This window comes from Manacus candei, unplaced genomic scaffold (genome assembly GCF_025592945.1).
Source record: "Manacus candei isolate 608988 ecotype Guabito, Panama unplaced genomic scaffold, ASM2559294v1 h1tg000109l, whole genome shotgun sequence".
NCBI classification, from domain to species: domain Eukaryota; kingdom Metazoa; phylum Chordata; class Aves; order Passeriformes; family Pipridae; genus Manacus; species Manacus candei.
In genome coordinates, this window is record NW_026138157.1 from 1,097,303 (window position 1) to 1,112,073 (window position 14,771).

The following is a 14,771-nucleotide window of genomic DNA, read 5'->3' on the forward strand; positions in this document are numbered from 1 at the left end:
GCTGCCATTGGCAACAAAAACACAGAAGCCTTTTTAATATTGCAAAGGCAGAAATGAAATCCTTCTCCTCTTACGCAATGCTTGCCCTTCCTCAGCAGGGATCAAATCAATAAGGGACCAAGCAAAGTCAATGGTTTATTTCAAGGGGTTTTGAATTGGGCTTTGTAGGCAAAAAGGCATCAGCCTTGTTTCAAACTCCATGAAGACACATTGGTATTTCCATTCCATGTCTATTTGTAGGATAGAAACGTGACTTTGCTCTTTTTTAATCCTGTTTAAATGTTACATTATTTTAAAATAAGGTCTGCCAGGAAAAAAGAATCAAGTTTGGGGCTGGAATTATCCCTGGAGATGCTTGGGTATCCCGTTTGTTAGTGAATGAGGATCACCCTGAAGAAAGTTAAGAACAGGCCTTGTGGCATTAAGGTTGTATTCCTCCATCCTCTCTTCTGGTGTCTGTCAGTACCTCAGCCATGCTCCTGTGGTGATTCCAGCACACACAAACATGTGCATATGCACACACACGTCATTATAACACAGCCACCAAACCCCATACGCAGTGTTAGCAGTTTACTGCATGTGCCTGGAGAACGTTAGCAGAGGCAGAGAGGGAACTTTCACATAATTTAGGGAGAAATGCTGCAGTTGTAGGCCAACTTACATAACTGATTTAGCTCAACAGAATTGCTTTCTGCCTTTAATCTGCTCAGCAGTTTATCTTTGCTGTCGTGATCGGTTGAGCTTTCTTTAAACCGTTATGGATTAGCGTTCTGCTATAACACGTTAAAAGCTTAGCTTTGTTTATTTTTGTCAGGAATGGGGGAGGGATATCAGGTTAAATGTTCAGGCAGCAGTTTATGAATGGCTGTTTCTCTTACAGGGCTATCAATATGTTCAGGTACCGAGGGCAAAGCACAGCTAAACGCTTTGAGTGACAGCACTAGTGGCTGGAATAGAAATATCTGCGACTTTACTTTTAAAAATAAAATAAAGAAGGAACTTAATAAATTTGCATAATTATTTTAATTTATAAATACAAAATGTAATCCAGCATTCAAACGGTTCATCACACCCACCAGCTCTGTATGGAAGACCAAAGAGTAAATGATCTGAAAACTTAATTAATAAGGCTGGTTGAGGATTTTACTAAGTATGCATTATTGATGCAATTTGGAGACAGAAATCCTGCCAAAAGCAATCTTTCTGTCATTCAGCTGCAGGAAAACAATACACCATAATGCAAATAAACCACCAAACAAATGGAACCTCAGCCACTTACAAAGAGGTGTTCAGATAATATTAACCAGCTGTTCAGTGAATTTTCACAGTGGATTCATCAACTATAAAAGTGGATGTTCCATTAGAAAGTGACAGTATGGATCCAGGTTCAAATTTCTACTACGAACTCATGAACACAATATACCAATTTAAACTAAAGCCATTAATTACCACACTTTGACCTCCGTGTAACTGAAATGATTTGCAAATGCCAGTCTGGAATGGAGAAAGAGGTTGTGTTCCTGAGCACTGCCAATAATCCTCTGGAACACTATTCCAAGGAAACACTAATTCTGTGAACAGTTGTGTTGGCAACCCTGTAATCTTGTGAATTTCTTATCTAAAATGGAGGAAGGAGGCACTTTCACATTTTTAAGAGGAACATGGACACTAGAAAAGTTAAAAAAACAAAGTGTCTAATGGTGCTAGGAAAAAATAAACCCCATAAACCTTGGAAAGTAATTCAGAAAAAAAAAAGGAGGAAAAAATCCAACTTCTTTGCAATTTGTATGTTGTTTGTTTTGCCTTCTTATCGGAAGAAATCTTTATTCTGCTCATTCCATTGAATGGCCATTCACTATTAATTTATCTTCTTTCTGACAGCAAGTGGAGCACCATTCCAGAATTTCAACATTCCCTTGATGCTGCTCTGGTTAATGCTTGTGTGCTATTTAAACAAAGCATATTCCAACTAAATCTGACTATATATGGAATTCCCTGACAAGTAAAAATTTGGATGCCTTACAGAAAAGCGCCATGAAAACAGAACACACACAGAACCCACTCCAGACGGCACGAACTCAGCTTGTACTAAACCAGGCTCTTGGTGGCAAAGGTCAGGTACCCAGTGTGCCCCACCATCTCCCTCAGTGGCACGCCACTTTTGAACTGCACAGTCCCTTGCTGCAGATTAGCACCCGGGCTACCTTGGTTTGATGGGTTGCTGCTGTCAAAGCCAGTGCCAGAATTATCCTCAGCTGCTTTTCCAAGGTCAGGGATTTGCAAGCTAATTGTCCTTACATTGTACACTCGGAGCAGAATTTCCAAGGTGTTAATCTCTGTAAAACCATATTCTTCCATGGCTAGGCAGGTCCTTTGAACTTGTTCGATGCAGGGGGAGAAGGAGCAGATGCGGCCACCTGCAAAATAAGACAGGTGTTGGAAAAGAGGGAAAAAAACAAAAGTACGCACTTTTAATCTTTTTTCAATGTCTCCCAGATGCCTGCAGAATTACTGTTATACAGACAAAGTGAACACATTCCTCAAGAAAAACTCCATGAGGCAACTCTGCATGTTTAAAGTGTCAGCACAAAATCAAACACGGACGACCCCATGAGCCACTTCAGACCCTTTAAAAACCGCAACAGCAAATTCATTCATCTCCCACATCCAATGTTGCCCACTACATTTGTTCACAGTAAAACTGTTAAAAATCGATCCCTTCACAGCAGTGGACCCTTTTGGAATCACCATCCAAAGTTCTGGACTGAGGCACCAAAGTGAAGCTGGCATGTACACAAAGCCAGAAGTCATTCTCCACACACTGTACAGCGCTGCCTTCATTCGAGTACAAGCGCGCGTGCACACACCCCTGACAAAAGCGGCTGTGTTTATTTGGGAGCGATGGTATGCGTGTGCAGAATAAAGTGATCTCTCCAGGCCATAGATGGAGTGCTGTTAAGGCTTTACCCTTTTAGTCAAGCTGACTAGCATGACTCCTGAGCATTAAAGCTTACTGGATATCACATCGGGCAGGCTTACAGCAAATGCTGTAAAACTCTAGGATAGGACTTTTAAGTGACAAACTTAACACTTGTCTCCTTGTCTGTGCACAGTTCTGATTTTTGATTCTAAATACAGAGTATTAATAGGCCCCTTACACCTTTCTAAGTGCTACAATGTCACCTTAGCAGCTGAGAATAGAATGATTCAGATTTACTCCAAAAAGCCACAGCCAAATCAGATCAAAGAATTATAAGGACACTGTCTGCCATAAAGCCAGGGCATGTGCTTTCACCCAGGACACAGTGTCCCCCAAGGCAACTGCCCTTCCTGAAAAGCTTTTGTGCAGGAGGAAGGAACACTGGGCAATGCAGCTTTAGCTATTGTTTTACTTATTACTACTAGGTGAAAATGCCTGCTGACCTGATTTGCATTCCCTCTCAGTCCTCTCCCAGGCTCATCCAGTCAAGCTTTCCAACGCCAGTTGTCTAAGTAGTTAAAGAACCCGTGCAAGTCAGAGCAAAGCATCCTGCTAAAAATAGAGGCTATGCTGGGACTATATGAAGCCTGCTTTATCTCAAACTCCCTTTTTTTTTCTTTCTCATTTCTCAAGTCATATCACTAAAAAAAGAAAGCATCAGGTCTGAAAGCATCACTGTAGCACTCTAGTTACTGTGCAGCAATGATGTGCTGGGTACTGCCTGGGGAAGAACACTTTCCACAACCACTAATCCACCATACACTAAGTAGGATTTAATTTTAGTCCTGAAATAAAGTCTCCGCAGCAAGGGGTTCTTACCATGGATCTTCGGAACAAAGTACCCTGGACAATTAATTCCCTGGAGTGACAATTAAAACTCAAATCTAATAATAACCTGCAAAATTAATGCTGGTATGTGAGTTTATTAATCAAGTCTGTGGATGCTGATTTAATTGCACACCCAGTCCGTTAGCTCCCATGAAATTAGATTTGTGTGTTCATCAGGATGGCCAGCAGTACCAAAATGTTTCCCAGTCAGACAGCTAACCTTTTCTGGCCAAAGCACTACACACTTCCACCATGTCTGTAGATGTAAAACAGAAAAGCTAAGAAAAGAAATTCTGTTACATAATTAGAAAGCTACTATGAAGCACATTTGTTATAAAGAAAAGATTTTATATTCTTATTGTGTAGGGAACTGAGCAAATGTCTAACTTAGCTAAATGTCAGATCACAATTACTCTTTGTCTGCAAAGCAAGAATTTGCAGAGCGACCAGAGACTTACTACTATTTCATTCAGGCTTTTTGGTTTTGCTGTTTTATATTGCAATAAAAAAGCGAATTATATTCACATTTACAATAAGTCTGTTCTTATTTATTCTGACTCCAAGGGGTTTAAGATATGTTTAGGCTTTTGAATTCACATGCTCTAGATTTACAGTCGAAAACTCAGAAGCCTGCACACAGCTGTTGCCATACAAGCTGCAAAGCCACCTACGGTTCTTGTCAAGCCTTCAATTAAAGGCAGAGCACCCGTCCTTGTGCCTCAGGGTGGTCAGCTGAGCACAGCACTGTCAACACCAAACTTGGTGAAGATTTATCAGCCTGCCTCCTCCCAACTGCTGGGGGAAGTAGGGTTACAGAAAACAGGCCTCCAAGCTGTTTGGCTGGGAAGAAAGTTCTTGCTTGCAATAGCCAATATCCAGAGGGGAAGCGCAAAAAATAACGTTACTTGACTTACTGTGCTGCTGGAAGCTTCTCAGCTATGAAGAGTGAGAAAACAGTGGAACTGCTGGTATTCCATGTAACTGAGACCATCCAGTGGGTTTTAGTAGTTCTGCCAATTTTGTTTTTTCTCCTTTCATACCTATTGTTCTGGATATTTTTACACATCCCCTCCAAATAAATATACCTACAAATAGCTTAGAAGCAAACTCAGCAAGCATCTATCCCTACAGATCCTAACAAGCACGAGAGGGATCCCCTCTGCTTTTTCCTGCACACACCATCAGGCAGGCCAGATCTGACTTGCAGGCTGGATTTGTTTGATTAAGCAGATATTAAGAGAAGACTGGAAAGCTACAATTAGCAGAAGGTTGGAAGGCAAAAATGAAACTGCACTTCCAGACTGTGAGAGGCTGTCTAAAATAGAAACATTTAGGAAGTTTCAATTGCTATGGTGTGTTTAGACCAGAAAAAAAAGTAGAAAACCAGCATGCAGAAGGACATGCTCATCTGTCCTAGGAGCAGAGACACTGTCATCTTCAATAGGCCAGATGCTTCTGAATTCTCCACACTGTGGGCTGCCCTCTGTACCCCTGGGATTACCAGCTAGGCAATACCCCTTCAGTCACAATCACCAAACAGATATAAATCAAGATTTCAGCATTCACAGTTCTCAGATTCTTTGAGAGCCCTCTTGTCCCTTAGACAGCAAGAGCCTTTTAGAGCTTAAAGGACTTGAATATGCATTGCTTTGTCTTGCCAAGCCAAGGATTCCTCAGTGAATGAAGAAAAGACACGTACTCCCTCGCTCTCCACTGGCTCACTGGGGCACCCTGCTCTGTCTGTGGATCACAAGGGGGTGGACTAGACTAGTGAGCAGTGAAAACATCTGAACGGCAACTTTATTGTACAAATTGCATTTGTGTTCTTTCAGAGATCTCCTTTTAGGAGAGCTACCGTTCCTAAATTTGGTTAATGAGATCTATGTGTCATCATAAATTGATATAGTAATTATGAGAGATTAATCCTGTTCACATTGGGAAGCTGTGTGAGCTTTTTGATCTGAAGAGCTGTCTAAAAATGTGTTTATTCATGTATAATGCATCTGACAAGTGTTACAGTTGAGGAGAAGAGAATAATGAGACTGTATGAAAGACTTAAGTTTTTTCTACCTTCAATTTTACAGGGAGTGAGTTAGTTTGAAGCATTTAGTGGAGAGGTTAAATGTCCCAAATCCACAGGCTGGAACAAGCCCACACAGTCCTGGCAGCCATTGTAACCAGCAACAGAGTCGAGAGGATACGAAAACTGAAGTACGATTCAGACTGCAATGATTAGAAAAGAGAGCTTAAGGGAAGGGGCAAATTAAAGAGAAGATTTTAATCCACACAGCACTGTACATTTTAACAGATAGGATCTAGTTGGTAATTGAGGGACACACCATTGCACTCTACAAGAGGCCAGTGCCTCAGAAATTGCTTCTTCTTCAAGGACAGTTCCCAGAATATTCCTGTGCAACTCCAACAAACAATTTTGCTTCTGGTTTGTCTGAGCAAGGACTAACACCTCTACCAGTTCTATTGAGCTAATAACTGCATTTGGTTTCAAGTATGGAAAATCTCAGTGCTACCCAATTAACAAGATCTCCAGTGCATGCTTATGATACAGAAAACGTGTCCCAGCAATCTGCTCTGCTGTAGGTTATATGTCACACACGCTGTAGTTTTTTCATCATTCCAGTATTACTCGGGAGATGCAAAAAGAACACATGTAGTGCAGCACCATTAAGTTTCAGGGAAAAGGGCCAGTAATTTTAGAAATGATTCTGTGATGTAAAGAATACAACACAGCATTTTTACCTCTGGTAAAAGAACACAGCTCTGGGTTTTGAGACTTGGCTGCACTGTCATATTTGGAAGATTACATTACAAAGATCTCAAGGAAGAAAAAAAAATCACAGAGGCATTATCATTGTGTAGGGGCGAGGCAGGAGAGTCACCGAGCAGCATCACTGTGGCATTTACTCTCTGCTAGTAGGACACTAAAAATATTGCCTCTGTAAAAGGGGACAGAATGTCCTTTAAGTGCGTGTGCTCGTGGGCGATTTGATGTAGCTTCCCTGACAAGTGAAATTAGAGGATTTGGCTGCTGAAAGAAATTAAAGGATATTTCTTGATTCAGAAAAGAGAATTTTCTCCAAATCACTTGCCAGCTCATTAATAGGAGCTTGATGTGATTTTTCTGCAAATGTGACCTTAACCTCTGCATTTGTAGGTGCTTCATCCAAAAGGAATTTATTCCTGCTCATTATTATGGGCTGGAAAAAGTATGCAACGAGGAAATTTAAAAATCAGTTGGCTCCAAATTGGGAAAGAAAACCTAACAACTTTCTTTAAGTATACTTTAATCCCAAACTACTTCTTACAAACCGTGTAAAAGCCAGTAGCTTTGGCTGGTTTTCCACAGTGTAGATTTTGATGCAGGAATCCTTCTGCTTAACTCTCTACATGTGAGAGAGTCACTTGTACGTCAGGCCAGGCCCACTGTGTGCACCTGACCTACCAATCCCTGACAGACCCAAGCCAGGGTGATGCTCTCACATGAGATACAACAACTGGGGCTGGCTCAGCAAACAGCCAGTGCTTGGAAAACAGAGGAAGCTGTTTTGTGGGTTAGCACCGGGTCTTGGATCCCAGTGGTGCGGCTTTGCACTAGACCAGATGGCCTCTCAATGTTGAGAGTACATGCTGCAATTAAAGTCAGTTTGTGGATCTTTAATCTCCCCTTTAGTTAATTCTCCTTGAAATCAAAGCAGGTGCTACACAAGCAAAGGCTGGTGCTGGTATTTTAGCAGGCATTTATTGCTTCATCCATTTGTTCCAAAATAATATCCTGGGGACATGAGAAGTGGTGATACCAACCAGTGCACCACTTGCACGGGTGGAGGATGACAGCATGCCGGACTGTCAGGCTCCTCTTCCTGCCCCAACACATTCCCTGTGTGTTCCTGAGGTAGCCTGACCCCAAACAACATCAGCTTTGATGTCACTGCCCCTCAGTGTGATTCATCCTGGGGTACTCCCTCCTCAGACACCACAGGTGTGAGAGTTATGGCCATGGATTTCAGCTGCTCCTCAAAGCCACACCTGGGTGGTTTAAAAATGGGACCACGAATAACCTCTGGTGCTCAAGAAAAATAGCCAGTGAGTCTTTCTACATGGACATGGTACTCTCTGAAATCCCAGGGGAGGAAGGAGGCAAGCCCAAATGAAAATTGAAACTAGCTAAACTAGGCAATGCCTTACCTGCACCACAGGTGACTGGGAGGATGAGAGATTATTTATGCTCTTATACAGCCTTTGTAATAACCAAACCTGGCAGGTTAGGACAACAATCAATGGCTATGCCAAGGGAGAAAAATGCAAACTAGACCTGTCCCTTGTGTACAAGAGAAACAAATAAAGGACTTTGGAAATTAAAACCAGCTGTACTACAGAGTACTGCTGAAGGGCTTCTGTCGTGGCAGGAAATGCAGAGGCCAAACAGAGAGATGTTCAAAGGGAACGTTACCTGCAGAGTTTTTTGGGGGGAGGGAGAACTGACAGTAGCATGTTGCCTGATTCAGGTGGTATCTCAAGGATCATAATTTGACAAACTTGTAATTTAGAGACTTTATGATACTCAAGAGGGAACAGAAAGTCTGAATTTAAGAGTAAAATCTTTAAAGAAAGAAAGGCAATAAAAGAGGGGTGATTTTAATAATTTTGTGACTCAGACTTAAACACCACCAGGGACCAACTTAAAATGCAAGAGGCCAATCCAATCTAATATATGGCTGTATTTTTCCATCTCCCTACCTGAAAATTTAAAATCTGTATGAAAAGTATTGTACCAGTGAGTTTCTCCCTCATTTTCCACAGCCTGGGAAGAAATAGACAGTATTTATGAGGGTAGAGTAGGTGGGTGCAGAATTATATTCAAAGCACTACAGTATTCAGCTGTGAGATGACTGTGAGTCAAAAGTTTCAGGGCATTTAAGAACTATAGAATATTGAGGGTATTTTTGTTATCTCACAGTTTTCTCATTTTCTTAATTTTTAAAAATTTAGCCTGAAGGGGTTAACAGCAACTTTGCAAAAACCACCAAGGTCAGATACTGGGAACAGGAGCTACGATTACAGAAAAGCATTAATCAGCAGATGCTGCAAAAGAAAAACAGTGCAGGTCTGGAAACGAAAGCAGGTTCTGCAGTGCAGCAGTGCCTGAGAGGTATTACAAGCAGCATTTCTGCTGGAAGTATGACTGGTGAAATCACCACAAAAGGATGCAGCTGAGATGCAAACCTGAGCAGAGTGCATCACCAGAGAACAAGAACCTTCTAGTCACAAACCTACTGTGCCATTTTTTATTCTTTCAGCTCTTCAGAGGTTGGCACTGCTTTAAATGGGAGGCCAAGCTGCTGTAAGTAGTGTATTTACAGCATACTGCAAGGCACGGTGAGTGATAAATGTACTCTGTAAAGAGGATCATTAACACTCAGCCTACTAGGAGCTGCAACTACTCAGGACCTTGAGCTTAAGTAGGAGAGAAAATACTGATTTGATAAGGTTTTGTTAAGGTTAAGAACTCTCTCTTACATACTGTCTCAGCTGAACTCTATCATGGGTATTGTGGTTTTAAAGACTAGCTAATGCTATATATGGACTTTGCTTAGCTGTGCTTTCATTCAAAATATCTTAAGACTTTAGGTACTAAATTACCACTGTCTGGCAGTACAGCTGTGATATTGGCATGGCACATCACAACAAAACCCACAGTGTGAACGGTTCAAATGTGACCCTGTCCAGATCTGAGAGAGAGAGAGAGGGCGTGGACAGAAAAGAGTGGCAGGACTCATTTTCTCCAGTGATGCTTTATCACTGCACTAACCCTCGGGTTGAGTAACAGCAGTATGTGCACAGACTGTTCTTACTGCAGAAGAGCTTTAACTATTTGAAAACAAACAAAGGAGCACTATAAAATTATCTGCCTGTGGTAGGGAAAAGGAAGCAGTTACAGATAACCTGTTATATTTTAGATTTTGCAGCAGTAAAAAGATCACAAAACTGCCTGCATGATTTGGAATAAAACAGAAAAGTGTGTAAGTCTGCACATGTTACTACTGCAATCAATTATATTTTATATGGAAAATAAAAACAGCTTTTGTTTCTATGGAAAATAAAAAAAAAAAATGCTCCAAGTCAGTCAGGTACTGTGAAGCCCAAAAGATGAGCCTTAGACTACTACCAGATCTCAGACACAGGTGGCTGTTTGCAGCAAAAACTGCAGCAAGGATCAGCAACTTCGCCTTTGGAGTGGTTCATAAAGTGCATGACGACACTTCACAAACACAAGATGTGGGATTTTGAAGTATTATTTATATTGCCTAAGCAGATGTAACCACTTAGCATAGCACAGAAAAGTACAGCCAGATGGTATGGCCAGTTTGGGACTATAATACCTTTTCTAGGATTTTAAAGGCTGTAGTAATACAAAGATTCAAAACTTGGAACTGTTCAAGCAGCCCTGCTTAGTATTCCAAGCATGCACCACTTAAATAATTCAAATTGGTCTGCGCAATGCAGCGCCTTCTAAGCTGGGAAGTCAGCTGAGTGCTGTGCTCACTAGATTAGATAATTTGAGCATGGGAAGGGCATCGTACAGTGCAGTGATTTTTTTTTTTTCCCCAGGATATACTGGAAAGCAGCTACAAATTGAGCTGTAACCACTGTAGGTACAGAGTGCTAACAAGTCTTACTCTAGCTTTAATGAAAGTGTGTATGACATTGGGATCAGAAAGCTTTCTAGAAAATTTTCAGTAGTAACTGAGGTAGCCTAACAGTGGGGTTGGTCCTGACTCAGCAAGGTAGTGCACGTTCAGTGACCTTTAAGATAAAGCTTAAATCTTGTGATTTCAAGAAAACTTAGCAATTCATTTGAAGTCAGGCCCATGATTACATATTTTAACAAAGAACTGGGCCTTGGCACACAATCTACTTTTACTAAATTCGTGTCTCAGCATGGGCACTGTTCAGCACTCCATGCTCTCTTGATTAGAAAAGTCACTTTTGTAGGTGGAAGTAATTTGGCACAAGTTAGTTCAGACCCACACTAGTATAACATTAAGTAGGGGAAAACTTATTCCAGGATAAAAGAATTATTTATTCACTGAAGGTTATTTTTCAATAGGGAAAAGATTCATAATAAAGTGATGAAATTGGTGCAAAACCTCAACAGCAGTTCTCACTTGCTGTCACCATCCCAGAATAACTGGTATAAGCTAGAACAGCCTTTATGTTCCATTCCCACTGCATCCAACGGCAAACTTCTCACTCGCTCCAACCGCAAAGATTTAGGGCAGAAACTGGCAAGCATATTTAAGTGTAACCACATTTTTTTTAACATTACCAATGGGGTGCTCTGTTAAATAGGCACAAATCTGCAATGATTGATGTGAACTGAGGCTGAACACCTTTTATACAAACACCTTTCCACTGAATTGCCCAAGAAATTTGCTTTCAGCATTTATTGTTACTTCTGCTTCCCACGCACCTCAGATCTAGCAAAATGCACTTGACAAAGGTTCAAAGGGTTTTTTTATGAACTGCCCATGCTAATTGGGGCAGCTCGCACAGGCCTGTAGGAAAAAAATTGTTCTTCTCCTTTCAAATCTTCCACTGTAAATTGAAGATGCCTTTTGAAGGTTTTTCAGCCTTAGAAACGCCTAGAGACTTTGACATTTGAGAACAGTGATCACACAACGGAAGGGAGCAGATCTAGTGTGTGGCTCAAAGGCAGAGGTGTGTGTGTGCACGGTGCTTCCTGAACAAAAAGAGATAAATTCAGTTACCTTCAGTTTTTAACGCTGACTTCGCATGTCCTATGGCTTCCCATGGAGATGGAATGTCTAGGAACACCGCGTCTGCAATGTTTGAGACACCAAACCCATTTTTGCAGACATCCTGGTTGGTCACGGTGACCAGGTGATCCACCCCGTGCTCCCGAAACTCCTCCCGCGCCTTCTCGGCCCTTTGCTGGTGGAATTCCACCGTGTACAGGTGTCCTGTGGGAGCCACTGTCCGAATGAGAGCATGGGAGAGGGATCCACTGCCTGTACCTAGAAAAGACAAACAACTCGTGAAACGTCTTTTGTCAATGCCAAACATCAGACCACAAGTCTTCTCCATTAGTCCTCCTGCTTGGAACAGTTATTCAAAACCCAAATGAACAGAAACCAGTGGCTCAGATACTGAAAGAGAACAGTTCTTCCTTCACAAGGAGAGAGGGACCTAAGAGGCCTAGGAAACAGTCTTTAGGGTCCTCAAAGCATTGCATCTGGCAAACTCAGGACCTGTCCTATCTCCCTGGAGTAAAAAATTAATGCCAAGGGTCAGCTATAGCTTTAAGAACTTCCTCACGCCCCAAGAGAGCGTGAAGAAGTAAATGCAATGGGAAAAATTCAGGGAAATTAACTGGAGAGGTTTTTTTTTCAAAGCACCAGGCTCTTCTAGGGTGAAAAGAGATTAGGGCAAATTTTAACGGATTTTCAAAATCTTACACTTTATTAAACAAAGAAAAGATTTTGGCAAGGGTCCGTGCTTGAAAAGCCTTTTAATATCCATGCAAACAAATGGCCTATAGGATATAGAGTTTGCTTTGCCCAGACCTCTTAAGAGACATCCTCAACTCGCACTGAAATTATCCAAAACTAAGGCCTGCTGGCTCCTTGCAGCCACGCTGACCGAACACCTGCTTTCACGGGTCACTTACACACGTACACACCTACACAATCTTAACTTACTGTAATGAGATCCATCACAAACTTGAAACTGTAGGTAACTGCGTTTACCACGTACAAACAGGGACTAACAAGGCATAGATTCTTCCTTGTTTTGGTTTGATAATTTAGGAAACTTATTTTAAATGATTCATTGGAGTATTAAACAGATGAGTGACTAATAACAAACATTTTCACTGAAGAAAACACCCATATACCAATTCCCATTGCAAATTACTCACTCAGGTGGCATTTAGGAGAGCAACCCCCCAAATTCAAAACACCACAACCAACCCAATTCAAAAACCCTCAGCAAATTATCTGTGTTCATTGATTCATAATTCTGTGCTTGGAACACATTTCTCCTGTAGAAAGAAGATCTATTTCTAGCCATTTTAAATGACTGTTCAGGCTAAATTTCAACCTGAAGCAAGTTCTTTCAACTAACATAAATCTTAAAACACTTATAAGGGACAGAATCTGACGTACAGCAGCTCAGAAAGGAAATTAATTAAGGGGCACAGGGGCTGGTACAGCTGCTTAATTGGAGCAGTGCTTTCCATAATCATACAGGAAGTCCAAGTTCACTGACAGATCCAAGGTTCTTGCCCTCTAGTCACACAAGGGGAGAAACACTGTCGTGGCAGTGTATTGAATCCGACAGCTCTGAAAGGGGAGACCTTCAGACTGTAAACAGAGCTCAGGGCCCAAGTTTGCCACCGGATCAACCAACGGCACCGCGGAATCGGCTCTGCTCTTCTGCTTCCCTCCGGGAGGGCTCTGACCCCAGTGGGCAGACTGGCACCCCCACCCCCAGCTTTAGCACGGCAGGTTAGAGGGGGAGGAAGGACCTACACATTTTTGCACTGGCTTCAGAGAGGTCCAAGGGAAGAGAGAAACTGTGACACATGCATTTAATAAAGTGAAAATCCAGGCATTTGTGCCAGTATTGAAATAATGCAAACAAAAAGCAAAACACACTTAAATGTGCTCACATCAAAAACTATCTAGTTAGGGCACTTGTAGGCTCTTAAATGTCAACATAAACTTTTCCCTGGTCAAAAGGAGCACAGCAGCCATGTGGCTGAGAAAACTCAAAGATATATGTGCATAAAGAAACAGCATTCCATTGACTTTTTTTTTTAATGACAAAAGCAGGGAGCTGTTGTTCATAGAGTGCTAAAGGCTGAAATTCTGCCTTTACATTTAATGACATAAGGGAGGATTACACAACTGAGAACTATTGTAAAATGAGGGAATTTAATTATTTTACCTCTCAAATGGGTAATGCTGTACACTTTCTCCATCTCTCTCTGCTAATCTAGAGGAGTGAACAGAAGGCCTGTCAGCACAGCTGGGCTGTAAGCAGAAAAGAGAGGCAGCTTGTGCATGTATCCAGTTTCCTTGTTCATATTCTTTTACATTTTTAATCACTTTCCTTTTAAATCTGCTCTTAAAAACACCACAGAAGATATGGTTTGTGTACTTCATAGGAAAACCCATTAAGATTTTTTGTCTTCTTTTCTGATACTCTTTTTTTATTTACAAACTCCAAGCCAAACCCTGAACTAAACCCAGGACTGCCTGGAAGTCACTACTTGCCAGGTGTATTACAGCAGAGTTTTTGTTAAAAAAGGTTGGCAGGAATTATTTATTGTTGACTGGCTACTGCAAACATGAGAACAATACATATGTGTCACATTTTAACATATCAAATTCTATCACATTAACATAGTTAATGAGAGTATTTCTGACGATGCTGCCTGCCTTCTCTGTAACAACACCCTCAAAACTGCTGAAAACGAAGAATAAGATGGTGAAGAATTACACACCATTGTCGAATCTCTTCTTGAAGACATGACAGATTCTGAATCCAGAACTGTGAAATTATTATGACCCTCTACTCTCATGTGCCTGATAGTTCTGCACACTTGATGTGATCCATTAATAACATGAGAGTCTGGCTTAAGTCCAGACTCACCACATGCCCCTAAGGCCCAATCAGTACTGTCTCCAGAGGTCAGGGGTTCAACCCTATGTTTCTGTGATGTTGTAGAAGGGGAAATGAACATTTATGTTCACCTTCTTCCCTGCAAATCTGCAATGTTCCACATTTCTGTCCTCCCATCACCTTCTCAATTAATTTTCAATTTCTGTTTGTGTTTATTTTGAAATCACTACTAAAAAAAAGCAGTATTCAGCAAAATAACTCAAAGAGTCTTAGGCACCAGTTTTCACTAAGTTCTAGG

The 14,771-nt window shown here is 41.4% G+C and overlaps 1 protein-coding gene across 4 annotated transcripts in view; it reads right to left on the bottom strand.

Annotated features, from left to right (window-relative positions):
- Positions 1-1,004: 1,004 nt before the first annotated feature.
- The window catches only part of TRMT61A (tRNA methyltransferase 61A), a 28,299-nt gene continuing 14,532 nt past the window's right edge, over positions 1,005-14,771 (bottom strand). For all 4 annotated transcript variants that reach the window (XM_051769545.1, XM_051769543.1, XM_051769546.1 and 1 more), the window contains exons 3-4: positions 11,596-11,862; positions 1,005-2,417 (exon numbers count right to left, since the gene is read on the bottom strand). In XM_051769545.1, coding sequence (XP_051625505.1) covers positions 2,089-2,417; positions 11,596-11,862 — 596 coding nt within the window. In that variant the 3' untranslated portion in view covers positions 1,005-2,088. The remainder of the gene's footprint in view (positions 2,418-11,595; positions 11,863-14,771) is intronic.